Raw genomic sequence first — 26351 nt, forward strand, 5'->3', positions numbered from 1 at the left:
GATGGCCAGTGTGCCTGGGGTACTTTCTCCTTTCTGACACCAAGGGACTATTTGGAGAACAGGGAGGTGGTCAGGAGCTCTGCGCCTGACCTGTGCTCACTTTAGTCATTTGTAGACTTGGCTGACCTCAGGGTCCGCTCGAGCAGGCCACAGAATGTCAGTCTGAGGAATGATTCCAAGTGGACTGTTCAGAGGTAACGTAAAAAATTAAGCTGATGCTAAACCCTCGTTTCCTTAAAGATGGGGAGAAGGGAAGGATACGCGCTAGTTAACAGAAAACCTAGGCTAGGCCTGCAGAAGGATGGGCGTGAGCGCATCACCTTCACGCCCACTTCCTGCCCAGGAGGCTGGGTTTTCAGCACAGGCTGAGCGGAGCCTGCAGGTGTGAAAACTGGACTGTGCAATGGGGGTGCGGGGCTCCCCGACGTATTCCTGCTTCTGGTCCCAGGGAGGCGCGCCAACAGGGACGTCAGGAACATCTGGCTTTGGCAGACTCCGGGGAATCTCCCTGAGGCAGGAGGCCCAGTGCCCGGACCTGAAGGACCATGACCTTAATGGAGGCTGCACAGAAGAAGGGCGGGGTCCGCAGGGCAGGAGGGGTGCAGAGAGGAGGCTGAGGGAGCCTCGTGAGCTTGCCCCACCCCAGGGTGCTCTCTGAGGCTCCCCGCACCCTCTCTCCCTGTCGCTTGGCGGGACTGCAGGGGCCGTGAACTCTGGGACTTGGCCCAGCGCCGCATTCTGCCCTGTGTCCCTGAGGAGGAATGCAAGCCGGGGGTGACAGCCTGGCCCTGAGCGCGCTGCTCTCGGAAGCGCGGCTCAGTGTAGTTCACCCACCAGAGCTGAGCTAAGACAACACCCTACGCCCGGCTCCTAGGTCCTCCCACCCAGGGCCCGTGTCCCCGGGGACCACGGCAAGGGCGGCACACGTGGGGCCCGTGCATCTGGGCTCCGGGCATTTCTTAAAGCCCCGGCCGACATTAACAAGAGGGAAGAGATGGGGGACGAGGCTGGAGAACGGAGGAAAAACACAAAACTTTAAGACAGTTCAACCTAAAACGTGCAAGTTACCGAGAGAGAAGGGTGACTGTTGACAGTGGGGTGTTGGGCCAGAACACTGAGGAATGAACCAGAACCCACGCTAGACGTACAACGAAGATATTCCAAATACAACCTAAAATTCCCCTTTGCCTGGTACAGTTCAAGCCAGTTATTTTGAATCTGAAGCATTTAACACTGAACACAAGTAAAAAGTTTTACATAAATATTTTATTAGCAGCCTCACTGCTCCAGAGCATCTAAGTTCACAGCCGCACACGCTGCACCACCCTCCGCCCTGCTGGGTTGTTTTGTTTTGGTTTTTGTCACATTCTAATTGAGCTGGTATTTGCTGAAAGACTTAGTGGGTTCTGACTACACTTTACCAACTGCTCGGCAGGCATGAGGTGAGGGAATGTTCTCTTTCTTTCTTGCAGTAAAGGACGATTGACCACAGATAATACTATGAGATACATACCCGGATCGAGCTGGCACGTGCCCTCGTGTGTGTGCACACGTGTGTGCATGCACACACTCATAGGCACACACGCATGCGCGCACACACACACACCAGCCCCTCTCGGGCCCCGGCCAGCCCACTGGTGCGCTGAGTTAAGAAGCTAAGGCTGAGCGAAGGCAGAGGAAGGCACCTCTCCACTGAGACGGGGGGTAAGAAGCTGGGCCCCCAGGCCAGCTTGGGACACCCCTACGCCAGGCAATTGAGGAAAGGGGCACAGGCTACCCCCCATCTCAGCTGTCCGTTTGGTGACAGCAAGTCCAGAGCTAACCTAGTATTGCATTTCAGACCTTGCAAAGTGTTTTCCTGTACATTTGCACACTATGAACAGGAGGCAATACGGCAAAACAAAAAACAGAGAATTTGGGGTCCGACGTGGGCCCTTTCCCGGCCCTGGACCCGGGGCCTCACGGACCCTCTCCAGCGTCGGCACCCTGCGTCTGCAGAACAAGATACCCTGCGGCCTGCCAGCACTGGAGGGCGAGCCCGCTCTGAGCTCCAAGCCCCTGTGCCTGGGCCACGTCAAGCACGCAGGGATGGGTCAACACACGTCTGCTGAGTAAGTGAACAGAGGCGTGGGTAAGGCATCCAGCCAGCTCCCGGGCCACCCGGCAAGGAAGGATGCTCGGGGCACTGAGGCCCAAGCTGTTCTCTCCTCAGTGAACCCACCGGCGGGCTTTCTACCCCGTGGATTCAGCCTGCCCCTGACCTCCTGGCAGTGCCTTTCTTAGGTGGGAAAATGACCTTTTTGTGGGTCTCCAGGATGAGTTTTTACCTAAAAGCTTAAGTCCTATTTCTTGGTTCTGAAGCCCCTCCCCACAAGGTGACAATCAGATTCCAGCATCTTCTATGTAAAATGTTTACCTGATTTCTTTCCTTCCCATGTCACCCACACAGGAGCTTTTGAAGCATTTAATTCTCGAGCTGATACCCAGCAAGGATAGGAGGCACAAAATGCTACGAACGTGGACAGAGGTGCACGGCTCCCGAGACAGGGCTGGTCAGCAGACCCAGGCCCTGACGCCTCCGCAGAGCGGACACTAGAACCCAGCGGAGGCCCTTCTTCTCCCCAGTTCCATGGAACAGTGATATTCTTTGGACTTCCACTTTCTTCTCTACTAACAACTGCAAAGGCTGCACATCGTTCATCCGACGTTTCCTCCGTCCTTCTAAACGAAGAAGCGCGATCAGACGAAAGGAAGATCTGAGTCATTACATTCAGAAATTACTTAAAAGAAGTAGATTTGGGAAGTTGGCCTGGTTTAAATTCCAGCGTATGAAAGGTAGCACGTCACCGCCCCCCGCCCCACACTTCTTAACGGCACCTACTTAGAAAAATAAAATCAACAAGTTGCTTGCATGTTTTCTTGGGCCATTGCAATAAGCAATGCAATCTTCCCTACAGCGAAAAGCAGAGGGGAAGCATCTGGAGACCCAAACTGCAGCGTCTGGGTCTATGCTGCCGAGGGTTTAGGATGAGAGAGCTGGAGCGAGGGGCATCGCTGACACTTGAAGACTGATGAAAGCAGCTTTCCAGATCGACATCCTCACTGGATACGGCCTCAGGTGCTCCGAATCAGATTATCCTGCGGTGGTGACCTCAGTGTACTCACCGCACTCCAGGTAGCATCCTTTAAAAAGTACCCGTGTGCATGTCCTTCTTGGGCTCACAGACCCACGACTGGAAGGACTCACCTGGAGGGAAAAATCTTTCAACAGTGGCCTCAGCTGATGTAATTCTGAGGCATGGTCCAGGACTTTTCCTATTCCCAACTCTATTTCACCAGGCTGTTCCCACGTGTGTCTTCCTACGTGTGACATTCGCACAGGCAAGTCTACCTTGAAACTGAATAAAGACTTTTTATAAAGGCTAAGTTTCACCCTGGTTAAGTAACTTAATGTGGAAGGCAACGCCACATTGGTGTAAAACAGGCGAACGTAAAATTACATTTGAAATACCTCAATTGTGTTTACTAAAAGGGATCTGAGGGTGAAAAAGAGGCCTCTAACAACTTGCAAATCAAATGCATGTGACTAAAATTTGCACCTTCCTCATTCTCTTAAATAGGAAATAGAAGTTCTGGAACACAACCTAGGAATCTCAGAACCTTTCAGAGCTGAACGTGACCTTGAGGACGATCTCGCGCTGCTCTTTACAGGTGGGGAAACTGGGGCTCAGGGACATGAATGAATCTGCCCACAAAAAATACAGTCTTTCATTAGGAGACCCGGATTCCAGGTTCACGGCATTCTAGAAGGGGAAAGCGATTCCGTTTTCCTTCCGAGGACCTTCTTTGGCCAGAGTCCCCTTCCATACTGGGGTCATATTGCCGCCAACAAGCACACGGGCGCCCGCCATGAATTCAAAGGCCGTTTACCCTGCAGACGTGCCCACTGCTCCTGTGCTAGAGGGATTTTACTTATGTGACTGTCTCACTGGAAAGGAGTTTCTGGTCTGGAAAGACTATGCTAGCCCGGCGCTGAGAAGGTGAAGGTGCCGCTGAGACGCCATGGAAACCAGATGTGGGAGACGGACTCTCCCACGGCTCTCAGTGCATGATGTGATGGAGTTCCAGATGCCTCGGCCACACTAAGTCTTCGCCAGTTTCTGGCAAAGGCCTTGGATTCTCAGGAAATCTCAGCATCTTCCCTCCTGTGCAGTTAGTGCAACTTTTGCGGGCTACACCTGCACAACGTTCACACCTGGAGTTTCTCTAAGCCCAGCGTCCCCAGGTTCAGTGGAGGTAGTTGATGTGATATGTCAGGGAAGAGAAATGTTTGTAAAAAATCAATAGGATTGATTTTCTAGAATTTTTTTTTAGGCAAAATTAAGGTGCTTGGAAAGTTAGGAAGAAAAAAAAAACCCAATATATTTTGCTTAAAATAAGAAGCACGGGGAAAATAAAAGACTTTGAAAGAGACGGCCAATTTCACCTTACAACTTTCTGTGTAACTTTAAAAGATTTCCACATGGCTTAGTGCGTACGGTTCCAAGGTCACCCTTCAACCTGGAGCCGGCTTCTGTGTCTTTCCTAAGTTCTGTCTGTAAATGAGACCAGCTCAGCGATCAAATCAAACCCCTCTCATCTCTAAACAAAGTATATTTACCCTGAATAATTTTCTTCACCAAGTACTAAAAAGGTACAGTTTCTGGAAATGAATGAAATTTATCGACTTTTGGCTTGGAAAATGACCTCGTTGGAAAAAGAGACAAACCGTAGAAAGGTGAAACTACGAAAACACTAGTCACAGAATGGAATCGCTCCTGGCTTCGCCTTTCTGCCCCTGGACGTCTGACTGCACAGGGGTCCCCAGGAAGCTGCCTGAATCCCCGGTCCAGGACCAGAGCTCCCTGGTCAGAAGGAAGAATTTTGCCGAGGAACCCTCTCGTCACCAGCTTTGTTGCAGTTTTAAATTCTGCCTCAGGGGTGGTATTTTAAAATCCTGCACGTGGAAAAAAAAACCTTTCTACTTCTTCTTCTTAGTTACAGCTAGAAAGGGTAATGGAGAGAAGGCCCAACCCAGCGGGGCGGCGATGTCCATCCAGCACTGGACGCCCAACAACCAAATGTGGTCCCAGGGGTTGGGTCACAGGAGTGTCTGTGTCCTCGGGCCCGGGCTTGCCGCAGGTTCTGCAAGTGGCCCTTGGCCACTGTGTCCGATTTTCCTCTCTCTGGCTTTCCAGTGCTTTACCTCTCTGCCCGGATTTTGTATCTCAGCACAAGGTAGGCAGTGAGACGCAGGGAGATGAAGAAAATCCCCAGGACAATGAAGTCCAGGTAGAGCTTGGCGTTCTCCACGTCCAGCTCTCTGAGAATGGCCGCCGACTTCTGGAAGTGGCACGTATCATCGATGTCACAGTGCAGGTCCTCGCGGTCGAGGCCATAGATGGAGAGGATGACCCCTTCGAACCCATATCTGAGGAAGGAGGTGCCAGTGTGAGGAGGGCTCAGGAACCCTCCCCCCTGCCTCTGCCCACGTCTGCGGAGGGTAAGGTACCACCACCATCCCCCCATCCTCAGCCTGGCTCCCCTCCCTCCCCGGAGATCTTTCTCCCTGGAACACTTCCTAACGACTCCACAGCTTCCTCAGATAAATCCATTCAATGGCTTGACAATGTGTTTTCCAATTTTGTTTCCTCCAAAGTCTCAACGAAAAAAACCAAAAACCCACCCAAAAAAACCAAGAGTAGGTATTGTTCAAGGGTGATACGAATGGAAAAGCACTTTGATTACTTCTGAAATCATACTTTTTTTAACAGTTAAATATAATAAAGGGTCCGATAGCTTTCCAAGGACTGGGGAGCATTTAAATAAAACATTTCTGCATCACCTTTCATTCTGTTCCAGCCCTGCATCATCAGAACAAAAACGCTAATTCTGAGAAGAAAGACACGGGTTTCTGATTTCTTGGTCTTGGAAGGTGCACCTATGGCTGAAACTCTGTACAAGTGCTTTGTTTTGATTTTGTTCTCCGGAACAATAGACCTGGGTCTGAATTGACATTCTAGAAAAGACAAGCTTGTCCACAACCGGGGACCCTGGCTGTCACGTGGAATGGCTGTGTCTGGGGAGAAAAGCTCTAACGACCAGCCTCTCCTGCCGAGGGCCGACGTGCCGAAGCACCTCTGCGTCAAGAGCGTGAAATCTGATCGCCTAAGGGCTGAGGCACCAGAACTGCCTTGTTCAAGAACATTAAGATGCTTGAAACATGACCTGTTTGCCACTGGATTTCTTATGAAGGTTTTACGGGTTCAGAACCTTGTTCATCCCAGAGAGGAATGAAGTTGCTAAGAGATGGAAATATGCAAGGCAGCGCTCCGAGGCACGCTGGACACGGAGCCACGAGCATGCGTGTGTGTGTGGCATGCACAACTAGGAAAAAACAAAAGGCACCGATACTCTGGGTTCACGATCCATGAAACATGCCGTCGTCTAGCTGACAGCGAACAGGGGGCTTCTGTGAGCCTCTGCACGTCCCCAAGTCCCTTCCCTCTGTCGTCCTAAAGTCCCTGAGGCGTAAGGTGCCCCTGCACGTACCTGACATAGGAAATGTAGGACATCCACTGCAGGTAGGTGGGGATTGTGTGGAAGCTGACGAAGAATCCTGAGAAGAGGAGGACGGGGACGGCCGTGACGGGGCCCACGAAGGTTGCCACCTGAGAGGGGACACAAAGGGGACTTATTCCCATCTACCTCCTCCTCCCCAGGTGGCCCGGAGGCCACAGCCCGTGTTTCTGGACGGTCGCCAGCAGCTGGCAAAGGGCCAGAGACTTCAGGACGGGTCACACCAGGGCCAGGACGGTGCAGAGAAGCACCCTGTTTGGGGAGCGAGCTGGCTGGTCTCTGGCACAGGGAGGGGCCGGGGCTTGTGCCCAGAGGCCCAGCAGAGGGGACAGAAGGTGAGAAAGAGTAGAAACCCCACAGAGCAGAGGCGGCACGATGCTGGACACGTGGTTGAGGGTGCTTGGCTGGGAGAGAAGCACAGCATCCCAGGACCTGATGTCAGCGTGTTCCAGGGAGGAAGGCTCGGGAGCACGATTCCCTGGGTGCTGACTGCAGCTGGCGTGGGCCGAGCACTTTCTATGGCTCGGCTGTGGGGTGGATGCCATCACTATTCCTAGCCACAGGTGAGGGTACCGCCCAGAGGCTCTGAACACAGAAAGGAGTCCATCACATGCCGGGGAGGGGGCGTCAGAAGGCCACGGTGGTGCTGACTGCCCAGGCTTCTGGATTCGTCTTCTAAGGGTCGGACTGGCCTGAGCACCAGGAAGCCCCAGAGGCGCAGAAGCTGCAAACGCAGCGGGTTTGGCAGGTTGGGGGTGGGTGGTACCAGGCATCCAGAAGGGACACCTGGAGGGGCTCAGGAGGGTGGGAGCATGGGGTGCAAAGGGGGGTGTCTAGGGGACAGCTGAGTGGATCCCGCAGGGGCAACAAAACGTAGGCATTGAGAGCTTGGCCTCTGAGCCGGCTGTGTGACTCTGACAAAAACATGTTGCCCCTCTGGGCCTCAGTCTCCCCATCTGTGAAATGGGGAGCATTGCACGTAACTCATGGGTGTGCTTGGACTCGATGAGCTGATGTTCAGAAAGCACTGAGACCAGCAGCTGGTGTGCCCCGAGCTCCACACAAGGGCACCTGCTGCTGTCAGTTTGCCCATCCTGAGAAACCAGTACCACTCGATCCCTTCCCTGGGGGTCAGTCGACCTGCTGAAGCCAGACTAGGAACCTGGGGCAGAATCAGGAGGAGGGTCACAAGGTGGGGGTGCTGAGCCCCACCAGAGCCACAGCCCCGGTCGCACGGGCCAGGGTGGAGAAGCGAGGCCTGTCTTGTGGTGTGTCCTCAGCTGATACCTGCAGGGATGTGGAGGCGGCTCCGATCAGCAGACCCAGAGACTGCGCTACCAGAGAGGTCATGGTGCCCAGTGCCGCGAAGAGGACGAAACGCACGGCGTCGGACGGCTGGGACGTCATCCAGTACACGATGCTGCAGTAGGCCACGGGGAACATGATCTGGAAACACAGGGCCTGTCACCCTCTCCCGGAAGCCGGACTCTCCTCTCCCCCACGGGGGGTACCGGAGAACCCCTGCCCCTCTTCACATCATGCCACTGCCACTCACATACCTGAAAGGGCACGTCAGCCATGGTCTTGGCCAGGTAGTAGGCCTTCAGGCTGTACCAGTAATTCAGGTGTTCTCGAAGAAACACTCCCATCTCCAGGGGAACTAGGGGACGGGCAAATGGAAAGGGTCAGGCTGACATCACAGTGGGATCACCACCTCAAACAGGTGGTCTCGGGCTTCCCTGGTGGCGCAGTGGTTGAGAGTCCGCCTGCCGATGCAGGGGACACGGGCTCGTGCCCCGGTCCGGGAAGATCCCACATGCCGCGGAGCGGCTGGGCCCGTGAGCCATGGCGCTGAGCCTGCGCGTCCAGAGCCTGTGCTCTACACGGGGGAGAGGCCACAGCAGTGAGAGGCCCGCATACCGCAAACAAACAACAACAAAAAAAACAGGTGGTCTCCTGCCGAGCCCTCTGTAGCCCCAACCTGTCCTGCACCTCCCTGTGGACCATGCAGTACTTACAAAGTACATTAAGGTTGAATGGAAAGGTGTGAAATGATTTACCCGTCTGGAAAAACTGCCAATCATTTTTATAACGGAAGCGTCACGAAGGGGAGAATCCAAGTGTGGAGTGTCACTGTAGTGATGGGTACAAATGTCTACGGTCGCCCTTATTTTCACTGAGTAACAATGTGGTTCCCTTCCTGGACAAGACCTTGCAAGCTGCTCTTGGAAATTCAGGGCAATTTAAGGAGGAGGCATTGCCGGGAGGGGGTTAAAAACGTCTCTTCAGCCTTCCACCAGGCTTACAGGACTTCCTAGCGGTTCATTCCTTTGGCTTAAATATAGTATGTATTTTCTTGTCTAACAGAAAATACAATAATACCTACATCTGTCAACGAAGAAAACGGTATTTAAAAACACAAGACGCTATGTGTTCGTGGCCAAGCCAGCCATGGCCTCAGTGGCAGATAAGGAGGGAGAGGTGGGCACGGGGTCCGCCAGACACTCACACGTGAGGACGGTGGGCATGAGGGCTGCAAACATGAGGAAGAGCATGGAGAAGAAAAGGAAGCCGGAGTTGCTCAGGACCTTCTTGGCTTCGTTCCCGATCCCCAAGTAGAGCAGCCCGATGAGGAGGCCGATGCCAATGTGGGAAGTGATCCGCAGGTGCGTCAGGACCTGGGGACAGACGTGGTTCACACTCAGGTGTGCAGAAGTCCGAAGGTGGACAGTGAAAGAACAAGGCGGCCAAGGCCCCCAGAGGCAGCGGCCAAGGCGGGTCACAAGCTCTGTCCTGCCCCTTCCCTGCACGAAACAAGCCCCCGACCCTAAACCAGCACACGTGCGTGCGTGCGTGCCCACACACACACACAAACACACACACACACGGCAGCCTTTTACTGCCGTTAAAACAGAAAGAACTGCTATCCTTTGTGAAATCCCCTTCAAAGTGGCAAACCAGGGAGGGCAGTGTACCTTCAGAGGGGAGGACAAGGGACAACGATGGTGGTGAAGGGGGCAAAGAATGGACACATGACAGGCCCACCCTTGCAGAGCTCCGCCTGGTGGCTACCAGCCCCTACATCTTTCAAACTGGGTCCCAGAGGCCCCTGGGCACTCAGCCCCCTGCACAGGTTGTCAGATCATCTACTCGAAAGGGTGGATATTGTCACGGTTCCCAATCCTTCAACAACTCCTTCCTGTAAGTGTCTGCACCACCCACCATGCCCTGTGTCGGACGGAACTTTCCGGAGGGAGGAACACACTCCCCGACGTCAGCCTTGGCCAGCGGAATGTGAACACCGGTGACCGTTTCCCTCCGGGAGCCAGAGCCGTAAGGGCTGCCATGTGGTTTCTCCTGCACTTTCCCTCTGCCATGTTCCAGAAAGAAGCCGGTCCTCCATTCTGGGTCCCAGGACGAGAAGACTCGTGGGGCAAGGCCATGGCCCACAACCCGTTACACGAACCAGACATAAGTATTTACTGTCCCAGCCACTGGCATCTGGGGAGTGTTTGTTACTACTGCTTCACAGGGAGCTGACGGATGCAGATGGAAGAATAGGCTGAAAGTGCAAGCAGGATGAAAACCCGGAAATGACCCAACAGCCTCCTTTGCCACGGAGACCGCCTTACCGAATCCCTCATGATGCTGAGGAAAGTCCTTTTGAAGAGGATGCAGAACTGGGTGAGGCAGCTGGCAGAGAAGCTGTGACAGCCTTCCATGGAAGTGGAGTCCTGAGGACACACCAAGGAAGGAGGAGGGGTGAGACCCCAGCCCTGGGACGCCTCCCCTCTCGGCTAAGAAAAGTTCTCATGCAGCGGGCGCACGAGGGGGTGTGCAGCGCTGCTGGGGGCTGGGGCTTCGCATTACCTTTCTCCACCCCTTCAATCGTTTTGCCTGCTTTACCTCTTCAGAGGGCCGGTGCCAAAGAAAAGGGTTCACCTCGCCATCACCTCCGGGCTCTCTCCTGTAGTCAGAGTCACACATGCCCTCCCGGACGGCTCTCACCAGGCGGCCGTTCTGATCGCCATATTCACCGGACGCGACTTCCATGACTGCACCGTGAGACACAGACAGGGTCACCCTAGGCATCGCTCGTGTGAACGGTGGGCCTCTTTGCTTTGCAACAAAATCATTAATCTAGCAGGAATAATTTTAACTGATTATGTAGAAGCTGTGTGATGATGCTAACGATATGATAAAAATCATTTAGTGACCAATGTTCTTTTGGCTCTAAACGCCCAGGCAAGGCCATTTATCACGTCAGGAGCCTGAAAACGCAAATACGGATTTGATGTCGGGGAGCCCGGGAAGTCATGAGCTCATGCATCTGTTAACTTATTCATCTGTCCAATATTTACTGAGTGCCGGCCATGGGCATTCAAGCACCAGAGCTGGAGCTGGGAGGAGGGCAGAAGGAAGCAAGATTCCTGCTGGGAAGGCAGTTCCCCGGGCGGGGGTGAGTGACGGGCGCTGTGGCAGCTCTCTGGGACCAAGGAGAAGTGCTGGGGGTCCTGAGGGAGTGCGCTCGGCGTCCTGGGGACGTCAAGATCATGGACCACCAGCCCCACCTCTCAGATCCCCAGGGACCATCTCCTCCACCTTCCTTCCTTGGCCCCGGTGTCATGCCTCTGCACCTCAAAGTGTCCAAGGTCCCCCGCTGCCCCTTCTCTCCTGGGTCCACACTCCCCCTGACGACTGCTGTTCCTTCCTGCCCTCCCACCTGCCCTCTCCTCTCCCCTATCCTGTCCCTCCTGGTGTGGGTCCCAGCCCCTCACCTGCATAAGATTCTTGCTAATGCAAAGCCTGCAGGGAACCCCCCCTCTGGCAAAACCAGCCGTCTGTTTCCTGAGCCGGGGTGGCTAAGCCGTCCTCCATCTGGTCACACACCAGGAGAGGTTGTCCTCACCAGAATGTCACGATCAATGACACCAAACGAGCCAGCACTGACCACTCTGCTGGTCACTCACACTCACCACCCTCCAAACAGCCATCCTCATCTCTCACCCTCTCAGGTGTGATACTGAGGGTCTAGAAGCCACTGGACGGGCACACTGTCCCCTTCTTGGGCCCTCCTTGCAGTCCCACGTGCTCTGTTCCTTCTCCTGTCATCTTTCTCTCTAGGTTCTCACCTCTTCGCAGGCCACGGACCTCACTGCCCTTTCCTGTGCAGCGGCGCCTGTCCCCAACTGTCCTCTCTCCTGAACGGCTGGGCAGCTATCAACCTGACCCATCCCTGCCTTTACAGACGCTCAAGCCTCCTCTTCCTCCCCCTCGGCCCCCACGTCCTTCCAGCTCACGGCACCTGGTCCTGCTTCGTCAGAGCCCCTTCCTTTAAGAGAGTAGCAGTTCCCAGCAACAGCGTCTTGTGGAACACTATCTGGGAGATGACATGTAGAGAATGCGGGGTCTGGATGCTTGAGAGTAAAACAACTGAGTGAGAAAGCCCGGTGACCAGGAGACCAAGGAGGAGAATTATGGTGGATTGAAGGGTGTTCCCCCCAAATTCACGTCCACCTGGAACCTCAGAATGTGGCCTTATTTGGAGAAGGTTCTTTGCAGGTGTAATTTTCTGGTATCGGATCTTGAGATGACATTATCCTGGATTTAGGATGGGCCCTGAGTCCGAAGACTGCCCTTATAGTAAGAGGAGAGGACACACAGAGACACACAGAGAAACACGGAAAAAGAGCCGTGTGAAGACAAGGGGCAGAGACTGGAGGGATGCGGCCACAAGCCAAGGAATGCTGGAGCCTCCAGAAGTTGGAGGAGGCAAGGAAGGCCCCTCCCCCGGAGCCTTAGGAGGGAGACTGGCCCTGGAGACACCTTCACTTCTGGCCTCCAGAGCCGTGATCAAATGCAGTTTCTCTTGTTCTAGGCCACCCAGTTCGTGGTGCTTTGTTATAGCAGTGCCAGGACAGCAGGATGCGATGGCCAGGAAGGGACCCCAGATACAGTGGCGGAGGGAGAGTCTAGGACTGGGTCGGGCTGTTTGAACACGTGGTGGTCTAGTGAATATGAGCTCGAGAGAAAGAGAAGGCGAGGGGGGTGCAAGGTCTCCCCCCTTGTTGTAGTTCCCAGGTATTTTATCTGGAGGAAACGAAACCTCTTTTGACGTGGCCTTAAAAGTTCTACCTCAGGGTGGCACTTGAGCTATCTGTGGAATGTTCAAGTAATTCTTGTTGTGGAGGCCTCAGGTAAAAGCGGAAACCCACCAAGAATAAAAAGAACCCCTTTCTTTTCCTTCCGGCTGGTCATGGCTCTACTTACCAAAATCGGCCGGGTTGTGGTAGGTTGGGCAATTCAGACCTAAATCCCTCAAATACGGTACAAGATTTGAGACTTTTCCCCGGTACACACACTGTCCTTGACTGAGGACATAGAGCTGGAAGAAAGTACGGAGAAGGGAAACATCAACTCCGCCTTCCTCTGTAAAGCAAGAGACACTCTCAATCCATCCATCCATCCACCCATCCATCCAACCATCTGTACATTCATCCAGCCGTTCACCCACCCATCCATCAATCCATCAATTTCTCTCTCAGGAGAGCTTTATGTTACCTCCCAAGGACTCAAAGTTCAAAGGGAAATCCATGATAAGTCAGGGAAAACAGAGGATATCATGTGACCAGCAATTATTATTACGTTGCTTTTTTCTCTTCATGCTAACCACCTGCTTAGGAAAGATTTTGGAGCTATATACACATTTCATGCCTTGGGACATTTTTTTTGCTCATGATAGTATCAAAACCTAAGATTTATAAAAGAGATGATATTGTCCAGATATCACAACCTGCTATCTAATTCTGTATGGCAAGTACTCCCCCACTGTCACCAGGGGGTGGGGAATGAAGCCTCAGTAATGTCAGTGACTCGCCCAAGACCCCGTAGCCGGACACCAGCCCCAGAGACAGGATACTGGCCAACTCCTCTACCCCCTCCGGTCCTGCCCCTGAGCTGCTTATAGAGCCAAAATCTTAAGAAACATACTTAAAGCCACTCAGAAATGAAGACACCCCAGTGAACTAAGGGGAAGCCGTGAGCACCGGGATTTGGGTTTCCCCGGGCTGATCAAGCAAGGCGTACGCACCTGGTCGAACAGCTCGAAGAGCTTGGCGCTGGGCTGGTGGATGGTGCAGATGATGGACCGCCCCCCCTGGGCCAGCCCCTTCATCAGGGAGACCACCTGGAAGCAGGAGGCGCTGTCCAGGCCGCTGCAAGGCAAGGGGCACCGTGAGACGCCTGTGGTCCCCAACCAGACCCCACGTTCAGAGTGTCCCGGCTGGGTCTGCGCAGGGAGGCGAGGGGATTCAGGAGGTATCCCCTCCTGCCGGCAGGGAGGGCAGGGGTCCTGCCTCCATGGCTCCTGCTTACCTGGTGGGCTCATCGAAGAACATGACCGGAGGGTTGTTCACCAGCTCCAGCGCGATGGCCAGGCGCTTCCTCTGGCCGCCCGAGAGGCTGCCGGTCCGCGTGTTGGTGCAAGACAGCAGGCCCAGGGCCGTCAGGATCTCCTTGACCTGGGGGACAGTGGAGCCAGAATGGCATCAGGGACCACCTGCCCCCTAGCCGCCTACAGGGCCCACGTGGAACCCCCAGCTGCCTCCCCAAGCCCACTCGCACGCCTGCCCTTTGCCAAGGCGGCAGACACTCGGCAAGTGTGAGCCCAGGAGGCTGAGAGGCAGGGCTGGGGCCAGGCCGTCCCGGGTTGGGGTCCTGGTCCTGCCCCCTGCCGGTCACCTGTCAAGTCCCTTCACTTGTAAGCCTCGCTCAGGGCCCGGGTCAGGGAAGATGTTGGATAAACACTGCAGAAAGTATGGATCAGTGAACACATAGGTGGACGAGTGACCAGGTGTCTGACCAGCACAAAGGGGAGGGCCACCCTGATGGTCTGATGCAATGCAGTAAGTCCCCTACATATGAACCTTCAAGTTGCGAACTTTCAAAGACGCGAACGTGCCCGTGTGTGCCAGCTGTTATACTGTACTACGGTACTTTTCAAGGTACTGTACTGCGATATCTAAAATGTTTTATTTTTTGTGTGTGTTTGTTTTTTATGTATTATTTCTGTGAAAAGTATTATAAACCTATTACGGTACAGTACCATATAGACGATCATGTTAGTTGGGTCCCTAGGCTAACTTTGTCGGACTTATGAACAGATTGGACTTACGAACGTGCTCTCGGAACGGAACTCGTTCGTAAGTAGGGGACTCAGCGCAGCGGATAAGATGCTTGGCGCCCGGTAAGCATTTACTTGAAGGCAGCCATTAGTGACACTGTTACTAGTGTACACAGCTCCTGTAGACACAATCAAGCAGGCCGGGCCTCTCGGAAAGAAGGGGTGAAGCCCCTTTCACACTTGTAAACAGGCAAAGAAGGTCTCTGATTCAGCAGCAAGGCGAGGAAACTGCTTAAAGCTGTCCCCACCTCCCTCAGCGGCCCTGCCAATGCCACCCTGGAAGCAGCCTGGGCACCAAGATATAAACGGCCCGCTGTGCACTGAGCCCTCCCCGGCTGTTCCCGCCCGATCGTTGATGCGGTATCAACGCGGGGGGCAGGAAAGGTCAGCGGACTTCGGTGCAGGCTGTGGTGTGGGTTTCGGCCGCAGTGTTCAGCGTTCAGGGTCCATCCCAGCGTCTTGCCGGGGTCAGCGGCCCTCTCTGCCTCCAGCTCCAGGTTCACCTCTCGGGGGACAGCCTGCCACGGAGGCCCTGCCAGCATCCACTGGGCCATCGTCCCAGCTCCTGGCGGCAGCAGGGGGACCCCGGTCCGGCGGCTTCTCTGGGGAGATGTGGTCATCCAAAAGGAGGAGAAGCTCACAAGGAAGAAAACCTCCACCCCAGCTCTTGAAGTACTTGCACGGTCAGGACAAAATGTGGCTTTGGTGATGGGAAGAGTCAGGGGATAGCGGTTCCACGGCCGGGAAGCAGGCAGGTCAGACGGATATGGGTTTGAATTCTGCTTGGTCTCTCGCTTGCTGAGCCCTAACCCAGCTCCGCTGCCTCTTCCTCGGAAGGCAGGTCAGCGTGGTTGCCCAGAAAAGGGCATCTTTCAGGCACACTTTCTCTCACATGGACCGTCTGCTGGCGTTCCCAGGACAACACGGCTCCAGCGGTCCCCGGGAACCCAGGGGGAAGATGCAGAACAAAGACCACATCCCCACCTGCCCTCAGCTCCACCGGAAGGATGCTGGAGGTGGAGGTCAAGGTAAATCCCTCCCGTTTCCACCCTGTACTGGCCTCTGGTCCCCGGTTCTCAAGAGTGACGCCCTGAAGGCTGGTTTTGTTTTAAAATTAATCAGAAAGAACAATGTTCTGGCCTTGGGAGAACTGGCTCCTGAGGAAGTCTCCTCGCTGGGGGTTCTCGAGGGTTGAGGCTGCTTTTCTGGGAAATGAGGGAGGTAGGCAACATTCTACCACCTGCTGGAACATTCCATTCTATTGTGTTTCCTCAAGGAGTAAACAACCAGGACGTAGGTACACACAGGGGCTGGAGGGAAATGAGTCAGGGCATGCCCTCAGCAGCAGTCCTCCGCTTAGACGGTCACACAGTCCCGTCAGGGTTAGGGCTGGCTAAGTTGAGTTTCCCTTAGACAATAAACATAAGGGAATGTGTAAATATAAACCAGGCCTCCCCACTAAGTGGGGCTTTCTGGCGCTCCCTGCGGGGTCTGCTTACCCAACACCCTCGTGCTCCCTGGGGTTTTAGGGAAGCAGAAAAAAGAATTTAAAGAATTAGGAGATCTCCATCATCCCAGAAACTTGTTTGTGCTATTCTTAAAAGGCTGATGAGTAACACGTAAGAACCCAATTTCTCCTTGCAAATGTGTCGGGGTGGACTCTGGTTACTTTTAAATGAATGATTAACTATCTTCATTGTTGGTGTTTTATAAACAAACGAACAAAAAAAAACAACAACAATGGAGCATAACGTGCATTAAACACTGAAAGGGCAGAGCGCTGGGTCTAACCCCGAGGCTGGGGCCTCAGGCCGGTGTCCTGCACATCCTCACTGCGTCTGTGTGTCTGCGTCTGAGAGTCCCTGGCGGCGCGGTCACTCCGGGTGTGTGCCAGCCCAGGCGCACACCGCGATGCCACCGCCACCCACACGAGGACAGCCGGGGCCAAGCCACAAACTCAACCTGCCCCCAAAGGCCCCTCCACGCACGTGTGCTGAGTGGATTTCGGGCAATTCTGGAGCACCTGTGGCCCGAGCAGACACACTCACCATCTCCCGTCTCCCTTCGTCCTTGTCCTGGAGTTTCAGATGCGCAGACACCTGCAGGGGATGAAGGCCACAGTGTGGAATCAGAAGAGGTGGCCGGCAACAGGACAGACTCACTCAGCGACTGCAGGCCCAGTGCCCCGGGGGCTGAGCCGCCAGACGACGGATGAAATCCTCAGAGGTCTGGGCTTCCAAGCTTCCTTGGTTAACTAAGGTAGGTCCAGGAGAGCAGAGATGCCTGGGCTGCAACCTGTTACCTCAGGGGATTCTCTGCTGTGCCCCGAGGGAAGTTAGAGAGATGAGGAATCCCCAGGCATCGTTGAGGGCTTGAAGCCGACTGGCGTCTATTCAGGAATTTCACAAGTCACCTGCTAAACCACTCATAGCTTATAATTATCCACAGCGGAGGATTTATGCCACAGAAATTGGTAAGTGGGACATATAAGAGCTCCAGTTTTGTTGCTGCTGTTGTGTTGTTTTGTCTTGTTCGAAATCCTGCCTGCTAGCGCACCGTGGGGCCCCTGACCCTGCTTGGTGAAACCCTGAGGAAGCATCACCGTGCCAGCGTCAGCCTTGGTTCTTCTCTGCCAACGCCTGTGACCTTGGGAAGCAAGGATTTCGGCTTCCCCATCAGCACAGTGGTGAGGTTAGAACCTGCCCACCCGGTGAGCTAGTGAGGTTGTCCCGAGGCTCCGTGAGAGACTAAGATGCAGGGGCAAGGGGCCAAAGGGCCACGGTCCCAGAGTCAGACAGGGCCAGCCGCCTGCCCTGTGACACCAAGTGTGGTGGTGGAGGGCCAGAGCAGCACATGGAAATGTACCACCAATGGCTGGTGGCCAATATCACCCCTGCACGTGGGACAGGACCCTGCAGAGCGAAAGGCACCCTTTCTCATTAACTCAGGGGAACTGTTTTTATCAAAGGAATCGTGAAATTCTCAAAATCAAAATCGAATTGATTTTAACTCTGAAAAATAAACGGATTTCACAGCAGAGCCTGGTGGCAGGTTGGGGGAGGATGGAGGTGACAGCAGGAGTCACCCATCTTGTTTGCAAGAGAAAGCAGTGATTGAGCTGGAAATCAAAGTGAAGTTCCTCAAACAAGTGACCAAGGACTTCACGCAGTAACTCTGACAAGCGAAATGCTGGTCACCCCAGATGAAGGTGAAGTAGCGATTAAGGAATCCACAGGGTCGGTAGAAATCTTGGATTTCCTAACTTTACCGCCCTATTTTCAAACACCTCCTGAGCTCCCGGTGCCCCCATCAGTGTGCCCACTTGGAGGCCAGAGAAGCTACATGGTCAGGGTGCCCGGCGCTCATGGCTGCTGGGGGAGCTCGTCAGAGGGCAGATCACGTACCCGACACCTTCCCTGCTTCTCTTTGCTCAGCTAAGGAACTCCTGGAATTGCCCTTCGGACAAGATGCGACACCACAGACAGGAAGCCTTGCGCCATCCAAGTCAAGAGTGCAGGGCACAGGCTTCCCTGGCGGCGCAGCGGTTGAGAGTCCGCCTGCCGATGCAGGGGACACGGGTTCGTGCCCCGGTCTGGGAAGATCCCACGTGCCGCGGAGCGGCTGGGCCCGTGAGCCATGGCCGCTGAGCCTGCGCGTCCGGAGCCTGTGCTCCGCAATGGGAGAGGCCACAGCAGTGAGAGGCCCGCGTACCGCAAAAAAAAAAAAAAAAAAAAAAAAGAGTGCAGGGCAACACTTCACCCGTAGCAGCCCAAGAGGAATGGCCATCTACTGCCCAAGTACAAGGCAGACCAGCTGGGAAGGTCCCAAATGTGCCAGGAGAGGCCCGGAGGTCGGGTACCGCCTTGTGTCATGGACGAGGGGACGCAGGACATCAGGCAGCCCCGGGCACACACGCTCCATGACGGACAAGGGCAGCCCACTGACCTCCCAACCTCCTCTGGCCGGGAGGCTCTCTAGTGGCTCCCGTGGCCCACGGTTGGTCACTGTGGTCCCTGTCCACCTGGTACTTGGCTGGGTCATGGTCTGTCCAAAGAGCACAGCTGGGCCAGGCCATCCTGGACCACACTGCACAGGACGCCCGGGCTAACTGCTAAACTCTCGGAGGTGCCTTTCCTCGTGTGTTTTGCAGGATTACATGTCTGAGGACTGTGCCGGGCTATGAAGGTGAAGGCCTGGGACCCACCCGGTGTGCAGCAAACTCTGGTTTCACCCCCACCTGGCGGGCATGTGAGTCAGAGGACGAGACCCTTGGGGCCCTAACCCAGGCACCAGACTGCCTGGAATTTGTGCCCAAAGCCACAGAACACTGATGAGAAGGGAAGAGCCTCAGCTGGGGCACAGGACTGCGGTCACCCTGGAAGCGGTCCCTCACATCAGCCAGGCTAATAACCTTCTCAGAAACCTGACCTCGATTTCGTCATCCAGGGTCTACAGAACCCAGGGCCTTGAGGGGTTGCCTTGGGCAAAGCTGTCCAAGGTGTCAGGACTCCGTGTGAGGGAGGGGTGCTGGGCGCTGCGCTGTCTCACGCGAGGAGGGGGGGGCGGCCAGGTGAGGGGCTGCAGGCCGCAGGACGCTCACCATCATGGCCTCCTGCACGGTCAGGTGAGGCAGCAGCATGTCGTCCTGCATGATGTAACAGGACACCTTCCGGAAGCAGCGTAGGTCCCGCGGGAGGCCGTTGATGAGGACCTCGCCCTTCATGCCCGTCTCCCTGCAAGGCCAGCGAGAGGACGTGTCAGCCCGATCCCTCCTGCACCCCTTCCTCTTCCAGGGCCTGGGGACGGGAGAGAGGACGGCCCCTCCCGGCATCTTCTCACTGGACCAGTAGGGACACCAAGCCAGGCAGGGATGGGAGGCCCAGACAGCACCAGAACTCAGAGGAGGGAACTGCACAAAGAAAACACTCAGCGTGGAAAGGGAGAGGCAAGTGTGGGGCCTCTCTGGGACAGCACATTCGTAACAGGCGCCTGTGGACCAAACCAACGGAGATACACGCGGATGCTCCTACACGCAGCCACGAGGCCCCACGCACACCCCTGGCTTTGCAGGGGTTTATGAGACGGGCGTATGAACAGTGCTGTGTGCAGCCGAGGCCACACCAACCGCCCCAGAGGCCCCAGAGGCCAAGAATCTTCAGTCTGGGGTGTGGTCACTACATCAGAACCAGTTCCTGGGGGTTGCACGACGATGATGCTGAGTGGGAGGACCACTGCAGGCTCTCTGGGCTCAGGTCTCAAAGAGGAGGAGGTCTGCGCCCTGACCCTCCTCGGCCAAGCGATGGGAAGCTGTTCTCTCTGACCACAGTGGAGGTGGGGCATCCTACGTGTACTGTGGAGATGGAAGGGCATGGCCCCGCCAGCCACGCTCACTCCCTCATCCACAGACCCGCTGGACATCGCTATGGCCCGACGCTCTCCTGGGCGCATCATCTCAGGGTCACAGGGTCACAGTGGGAGCCATGGGCATCCTACCAAGGATCCCCGTTCTCCAGCCCTGCCTCCCCGATGCCATGAAGAACAGAAACACAGAGGGTCTATGGAGACCAGTGCAGTTATATCTGGCGTCCAACTTCATCCAGCCCATTGCTGTGACTGTGGGCCCTGTGGTGGGTCCCTTCTTTCCTTCAGGGAATGGGTGGGATCGACTGGCGTCCCAGGGACCCAGGCTGGGAGCTCAGTTGTCTCCAGGTTGCCCTCTGTGGCTCCAGGATGGCCACGTGCCGCGCAGGCTGGAGAGCAGCTGAGGGTGTGGGATGAGCTGAAAAACGGCTGCTCCCCCTCCCGTGTCCCCAGCACGACGCTGGGCGTTGGAGGTCTGGCTCTCACCTTTAGAAGTGAATACAACAGACAGGAATCTGCCGTAAGCGAGACTTTTAAAAATCCTCATTTTCATCTTTAAAGAGTAATTCAGAAGTCCTAAGGAGGGGAGGGGCGGAATTTCTCTTTCTTTGCCAGTAAATGAAGTTATTTTTTAAATGTATTTGCTGAAGTAGCAAATGGAAGCCATGAGATCTGAAGAGAACTGGCTTTAAGAGAGCATTTTGTTAACACTTCTGAAGGTTCGGTTTTCAAATCATCCTCACGTGAACGTCACCGGACAGGACGTCGAGAGCTGTGTTTTCCGAATGTCGGAGCAGCTAACGTGGCCACAGGCAAGGGTCGCGTGAGCTCTGGGCCCCAGCCTGACGCTGCTGCTTTTCTTCTGAAAATGGCTCATCTTACCTTTGACCTTCATTCACACTTGTCTCAGCATTCTCCTGCCGGCCCCCTCCTCAACCTGGACCTCTCCATTACTTCCTGTCCCATAAGGCCTGGCCCTTCTGCCCCAGGACCTCCCTCTCCTGAGCACAGCATCCACTCACCACCACCAGGTGACAACCAGCATGTGCTGCCTTCTGATGCCCCCAATGCCGGAGCTCTGCTCCCTTCACAGGTTCCAAAGCCCCTTACTGTGAGACACCCCTCCGGCTTCCCGGGAGGCTGTCCAGAGCCTTCAGAAGTGACGGGATGGAACATTCATACTGGTGGCCCCTGGCTGACCACTGGGCGAGGGTCTGCTCACCTGTATCCGGCCAGGATGTTCATGAACGTGGACTTCCCAGCCCCGGAAGGACCCATGATGGCCACCAGCTCTCCACTGTTGAATTTCCCAGAAATTCCTTTCAGAAGGGTCTTGTATCCTGTGAAAAGCGGATCACATTCATTTTCAAACCAGGACTCACTGGTTTTGCCCCCAGTACTGCAGAGGCAAACACACAGTACACTTGGCTGCAGAACCAAGGCCAAAGGCAAGGCGTTTTACACCCTAGTACAGCATTCCCCAACCTTTTTGGCACCAGGGACTGGTTCCGTGGAAGACAATTTTTCCACGGATGGCGGGGGGGCGGATGGTTTCAGGATGATTCAAGTGCATTATATTTATTGTGCACTTTATTTCTATTATTATTACATTGTAATATATAACGAAATAATTATACAACTCACCATAGTGCAGAATCGGTGGGAGGCCTGAGCTTGTTTTCCTGCAACTAGAGGGTCCCATCTGGGGGTGATGGGAGACAGTGACCCTCGAACTGTGTTGCTATGTCCAGTCTACTCCATAAGACGCAGCTTAACTGTCACTTGCCACTCCCTGATACGGTTTTGATATGAGTCTGCAAGCAACTGATTTATCATGGTCTCTGGGCGGTCAGACCTCTCTGCTCATGAGAATCTGTATTTGCAGCTGCTCCCCAGCGCTAGCATCCCCACATCAGCTCCACCTCGGATCATCAGGCATGAAATTCTCATCAGGAGCGCGCCATCCAGATCCCTCGCATGTGCAGTTCACAGGAAGGTTCGCACTCCGATGAGAATCTAATGCCGCAGCTGATCTGACGGGAGGCGGAGCTCAGGCGGTAACGCGAGCCATGGGGAGCGGCTGTAGATAGAGATGAAGCTTCGCTCGCTCCCCCGCTGCTCACTTCCTGCTGTGCGGCCTGGTTGGAGGGGCGGGGGTTGGGGACCCCTGCCCTAGTATTTATGAAAATGCTGAGTTCTGGGCAAGAAAATGGGGTTTTTTGGATGCCTCTGCCTACTTCCTCGATTGTACGTCATGGGTGTATCAGTGGTAAGTACCAGTGCACGTACAGTGCTCTAGAGTTTACAAAGCCCTTTCGCGGACATCGTCTAGGGTACGAGGACTCCACCATTCTCATTTCGGATTGAGGAACTGGATGTCCAGCGGGCCTGGGCGACTTGTCCAGGACCCCAGAGCCAGTGTGAACAGATCCTAACCCAGGGCTGCACCACCCACCACAATGGTCAACTCATGCCTTTATCAATTAAGTGATTCATTTATTATTTCATGTATGAATGTTCTGTTTCTCATCTCTACCGGTATAAATTATCTGTATAGAATTTATTCACAAATCATTACTTTATAACTAAATGATTCATGTATTAATAACTCATTAAGAATTAAAAGCTTATCATTTTGCACTTGCATCACATTGCTTTGGACTTTCTGCCCAATCTCCATCCGAGAGCTTTGTAAAAGGAAAAAAAAACTACGTATGCCAAATGGAGTCACATTACTTTTTCTCAAGCAGACTGTTCAAATGAGCTACAAAGAATAAAATAGAAGCAACTGGATTCATCTAAAGACTCCTAATTCAGAAACATTTTTCAGGGACTTCCCTGGCGGTCCAGTGGTTAAGACTCTGCGCTTCCACTGCAGGGGGCACAGGTTCGATGCCTGGTCGGGGAACTAAGATCCCACGTGCTGTGCGGCTCAGTCAATAAAATAAAATAAAAATTAAATTAAAAAAAGAAGAAACACTTCTCAGTCCCTGAGAAACATTCCAAGGACATACCCTTAAATGATCAGAATCGGGCAAAAACAGTACTTTGGCTTCCCGCGCAGAGCTGAAAGGGGCCTGATGAGGAAAGGGCCTGCGGAGCCCTCCACTGAGCCCTGGTCTCGGACTCTGCCCCTAGTCGCTCCCTGAACCCCCAAACCTGTGTGTCTACTTGAGCCCCAGCCTGGGTCTGGGGAGTCTTCTCCCAGCCGCCTCTCGTCTTCCACAGATGGGACACCCTAAACGCCCAGCCTGTCACCAGCTGCCTCCTTGAGCTGGATGGCAAGTCCCTGAGGACCTTTGAATCAGGCAGAGAGAAGCAGAAGCGAAAGGCAGGAAGCACGCGGCCCTGAGACCTGACTCGTTACGGGGAGCGGCAGTCACCTGGGGAGACCTGAGACGGTCACCCCTAGTTGGGGGGGAAGGGCTGAGGAGCAGACGGACGGGGGCAGGGGGGCCTGGGGCAGCAGCTCAGGACCGCAAGTGAGTCAGACTCCTACCCCCGGGACGTGGGTGATGGCAGGTGGGCAAACACACAGCAGGGGAGCCCAAGGAGACCAGGGTTGGGGGTCGGGGACCCTGAAAGGTCATGTCTGCCACATGGGGGACAGATGGAGGGAAGAGCTGGGGGACAGCAGGGCCCCCTCCCTGCAGGGTCAAGCCCCAGCATGGGCTCCCCATGGGATGGAGCTCTGCAGAGGGGGGCCAGGTGCTCCGGGCCCCGGGCCCAGGGGACCTGTGTGACATCACTGAGGGAGCACTAATGCCAGGCGTCTGCTCCTTGCTGTCTTCCTGGGGGTTCAGGTGGCACTGGGGTTACTCCAGAGCAAACCTTCCTTTAGGCTGTTCTGCCCCGAGTTCAGAGCCGATCCCCAGCTGGTCCCCTGGCAACCGGGAGCCGCCCGGTTAGGGAAACGGATGGCTGAGGTGACCACTGGCCACGTAGAGGCCACGTGCAGCCTGCCCCTGGGTCATGACGCCTGAGGACAGCCTCACCTTGGGGATCTGAGGGGTCCGTTCCCTCCAGCAGGGCCCATGGCTGCTGCTTTCACTGTGACCCGTGGTGTTGGGGTCCACACGGGGGCACCGGATAATAACACTGCCAGGGAGCTCCCACAGGCTGTGACACCCACGGCCAGGACGCCAGGAACAGACACGGGTCTGGGAGTTGGGGGAGCATCAGGCCTTTCAGGGGAAACGGCGGGCGGACCGGGGTTATAGACCGTGGTTTTGTCATTTACAGCCAGCAAACTGGAGTTGGGGGTCTGGCTGTGGACCCCAGAGCTAAAGTGACACACGTGGAGCCAGGTGAGTCAGCGGCCCCAGCTCTCGCTCTGGAGGGGCGTGGGCTCCCAGGGGGACGTGGAGCGAGGGGCAGGGCCTATGTGTGACACGATGCAAGGCCGGCCAGCTGAGAAGCGTCCTCACGTGCAGTCCACCCTCTCGGGCGGTGCTTCTCTAATATCAGAAAACTGTTTTTCTTTTCTTTCTTTCTTTCTTTTATTATTATTTTTTTGCGGTACGCGGGCCTCTCACTGCTGCGGCCTCTCCCGTTGCGGAGCACAGCCTCCGGACGCGCAGGCTCAGCGGCCATGGCTCACGGGCCCAGCCCTTGCTAGGCACGGTGTGTTTTGTAAGGGAGGGACAAACATGCCACAGCATTTCTAACTCTCCCACGGATCCACTAAACTTGGAGCTGGCGGACGGGCCAGCCCTGTGCCTTGCCCAGTGGGCATCAGGAAGGAAAACCACGATGGAAAAACCGGTAAAGGCTTTCTCCATAAACCCCGCTAGTGACACGAAAATGAAGCCAACTGGAAGTGACTTGTCCATGATCTAATCCTTTCCAAGGGGAGTTGTGACGTGGACAGAAAATCCACACGTCCGTCCAGCACCCACCTGGTGGGGCTGTAACTGTCTATAAGGACATGGAGATAAAGATGCTTATTAGCAGTTAGCAGTAAGTGAACCTGAAGGGCTTTCTTAGTTATGTCTGCAGTTACTTTTAGTTGTGTTACTTTTAGAATGTTACCAGTTCGGAAGAAGCCTGTCCAGACATCCTGAGTTTCAAGAATGAAGGAGACATCTGAGCAGGATACTTCTAAAGGCGACGCCCACCTGCCAACCTCAAACCGAGTGCCCGCCAGGAGCCCAGCGCCTGACACCTGCCCCCAACGCACACCTCCTTTTGCCTCCCGGCCCTCGAATTGCCCCTAGAGGCCGTGAACATCAGCTCCCCGAAGACATGACCAGAACAGCCTTCTGAAGCGCCGTGTCCTGTGCGTGGAGCGGTGCTTGGCACGTCGCGGTCACTGAAAAAGCGTCTATGACGTTGACAATAAGAAGGTGGACTCTTGGCACAAGTGAATGCAGAGTGACAGCCACCGCCTTGGGCATTGCCCTTTGGTTGTCACTTCTGTCCAAGCCACCCCCAACAGGACCAGACCCCTCTGGCGAATGCTGGGCCAGCAGGAAACGGCCAGGAGCTCCCGGAGGACCAGCTGCCTGGATGGTCTCTGAGGTCAACTCACAGGGCGGGCACTGCCTTATGGAGGGGCCGTGGTGTCCCTGTGCCTCACATCCTGTAAGTATAAGCCCACGCCCCGTCGCCAGTAAACTTTTACGTAGCAGCAATCAAAATGTGCACATTCCATCATTTCTGGGCAATCACTTTTGCTTGTTTGTTTGTTTGTTGTGGTACGCGGGCCTGCTCACTGTTGTGGCCTCTCCCGTTGCGGAGCACAGGCTCCAGACGAGCAGTAGTGGGATCTTCCCGGACCGGGGCACGAACCCGTGTCCCCTGCATCAACAGGCGGACTCTCAACCACTGCGCCACCAGGGAAGCCCACTTGTGTGTGATTTTAAGCCACCCAGTTTGCAGCAATTTGTTATAGCAGTCACACGAAACGAACACGCCCAGCCTCCCACTGCCCACTGAGGTCCTGGGTCCTCCCCGGGGGACCACTTCCCTCGGAAGATAACTTCCTGCTTCTTCCATGAACATTATGTAACAGTTGCACTTTTCAGCTAGCAAGCCTTCCCAAGGGGCAGTGTCCTGAGAAGGAATGTTCTAGAAGCAATGAGAGCTGCCACCTTGCAGCTCTTCCAGGGGCCCTTCTCCAATCCAGGGTCATTCTCAGACTTTCCTGTGCAGCCCACATGGGCACGAAGCCTGGTTAAAGCATCCCCAG

General features: G+C 54.9%; 1 protein-coding gene across 3 annotated transcripts in view; it reads right to left on the reverse strand.

The window, feature by feature from the left end:
• Window positions 1-1247: 1247 nt before the first annotated feature.
• ABCG1 (ATP binding cassette subfamily G member 1) overlaps window positions 1248-26351 on the reverse strand; it is a 60490-nt gene continuing 35386 nt past the window's right edge. For 2 of the 3 annotated variants that reach the window (XM_027090518.1, XM_027090699.1), the window contains 13 exons: window positions 21384-21501; window positions 19401-19533; window positions 16849-16899; window positions 13993-14138; window positions 13709-13832; window positions 12889-13003; window positions 10489-10673; window positions 10251-10352; window positions 9128-9296; window positions 8178-8278; window positions 7906-8064; window positions 6592-6710; window positions 1248-5470 (listed from right to left, as the gene is read on the reverse strand). In XM_027090518.1, coding sequence (XP_026946319.1) covers window positions 5242-5470; window positions 6592-6710; window positions 7906-8064; window positions 8178-8278; window positions 9128-9296; window positions 10251-10352; window positions 10489-10673; window positions 12889-13003; window positions 13709-13832; window positions 13993-14138; window positions 16849-16899; window positions 19401-19533; window positions 21384-21501 — 1751 coding nt within the window. In that variant the 3' untranslated portion in view covers window positions 1248-5241. The remainder of the gene's footprint in view (window positions 5471-6591; window positions 6711-7905; window positions 8065-8177; window positions 8279-9127; window positions 9297-10250; window positions 10353-10488; window positions 10674-12888; window positions 13004-13708; window positions 13833-13992; window positions 14139-16848; window positions 16900-19400; window positions 19534-21383; window positions 21502-26351) is intronic. The other variant, XM_027090612.1, reaches the window with a different exon arrangement.

Source organism: Aethalodelphis obliquidens, unplaced genomic scaffold, assembly GCF_003676395.1.
Source record: "Aethalodelphis obliquidens isolate GAN/ISIS:26980383/991018 unplaced genomic scaffold, ASM367639v1 scaffold1, whole genome shotgun sequence".
In the NCBI taxonomy this organism is placed as follows: domain Eukaryota; kingdom Metazoa; phylum Chordata; class Mammalia; order Artiodactyla; family Delphinidae; genus Aethalodelphis; species Aethalodelphis obliquidens.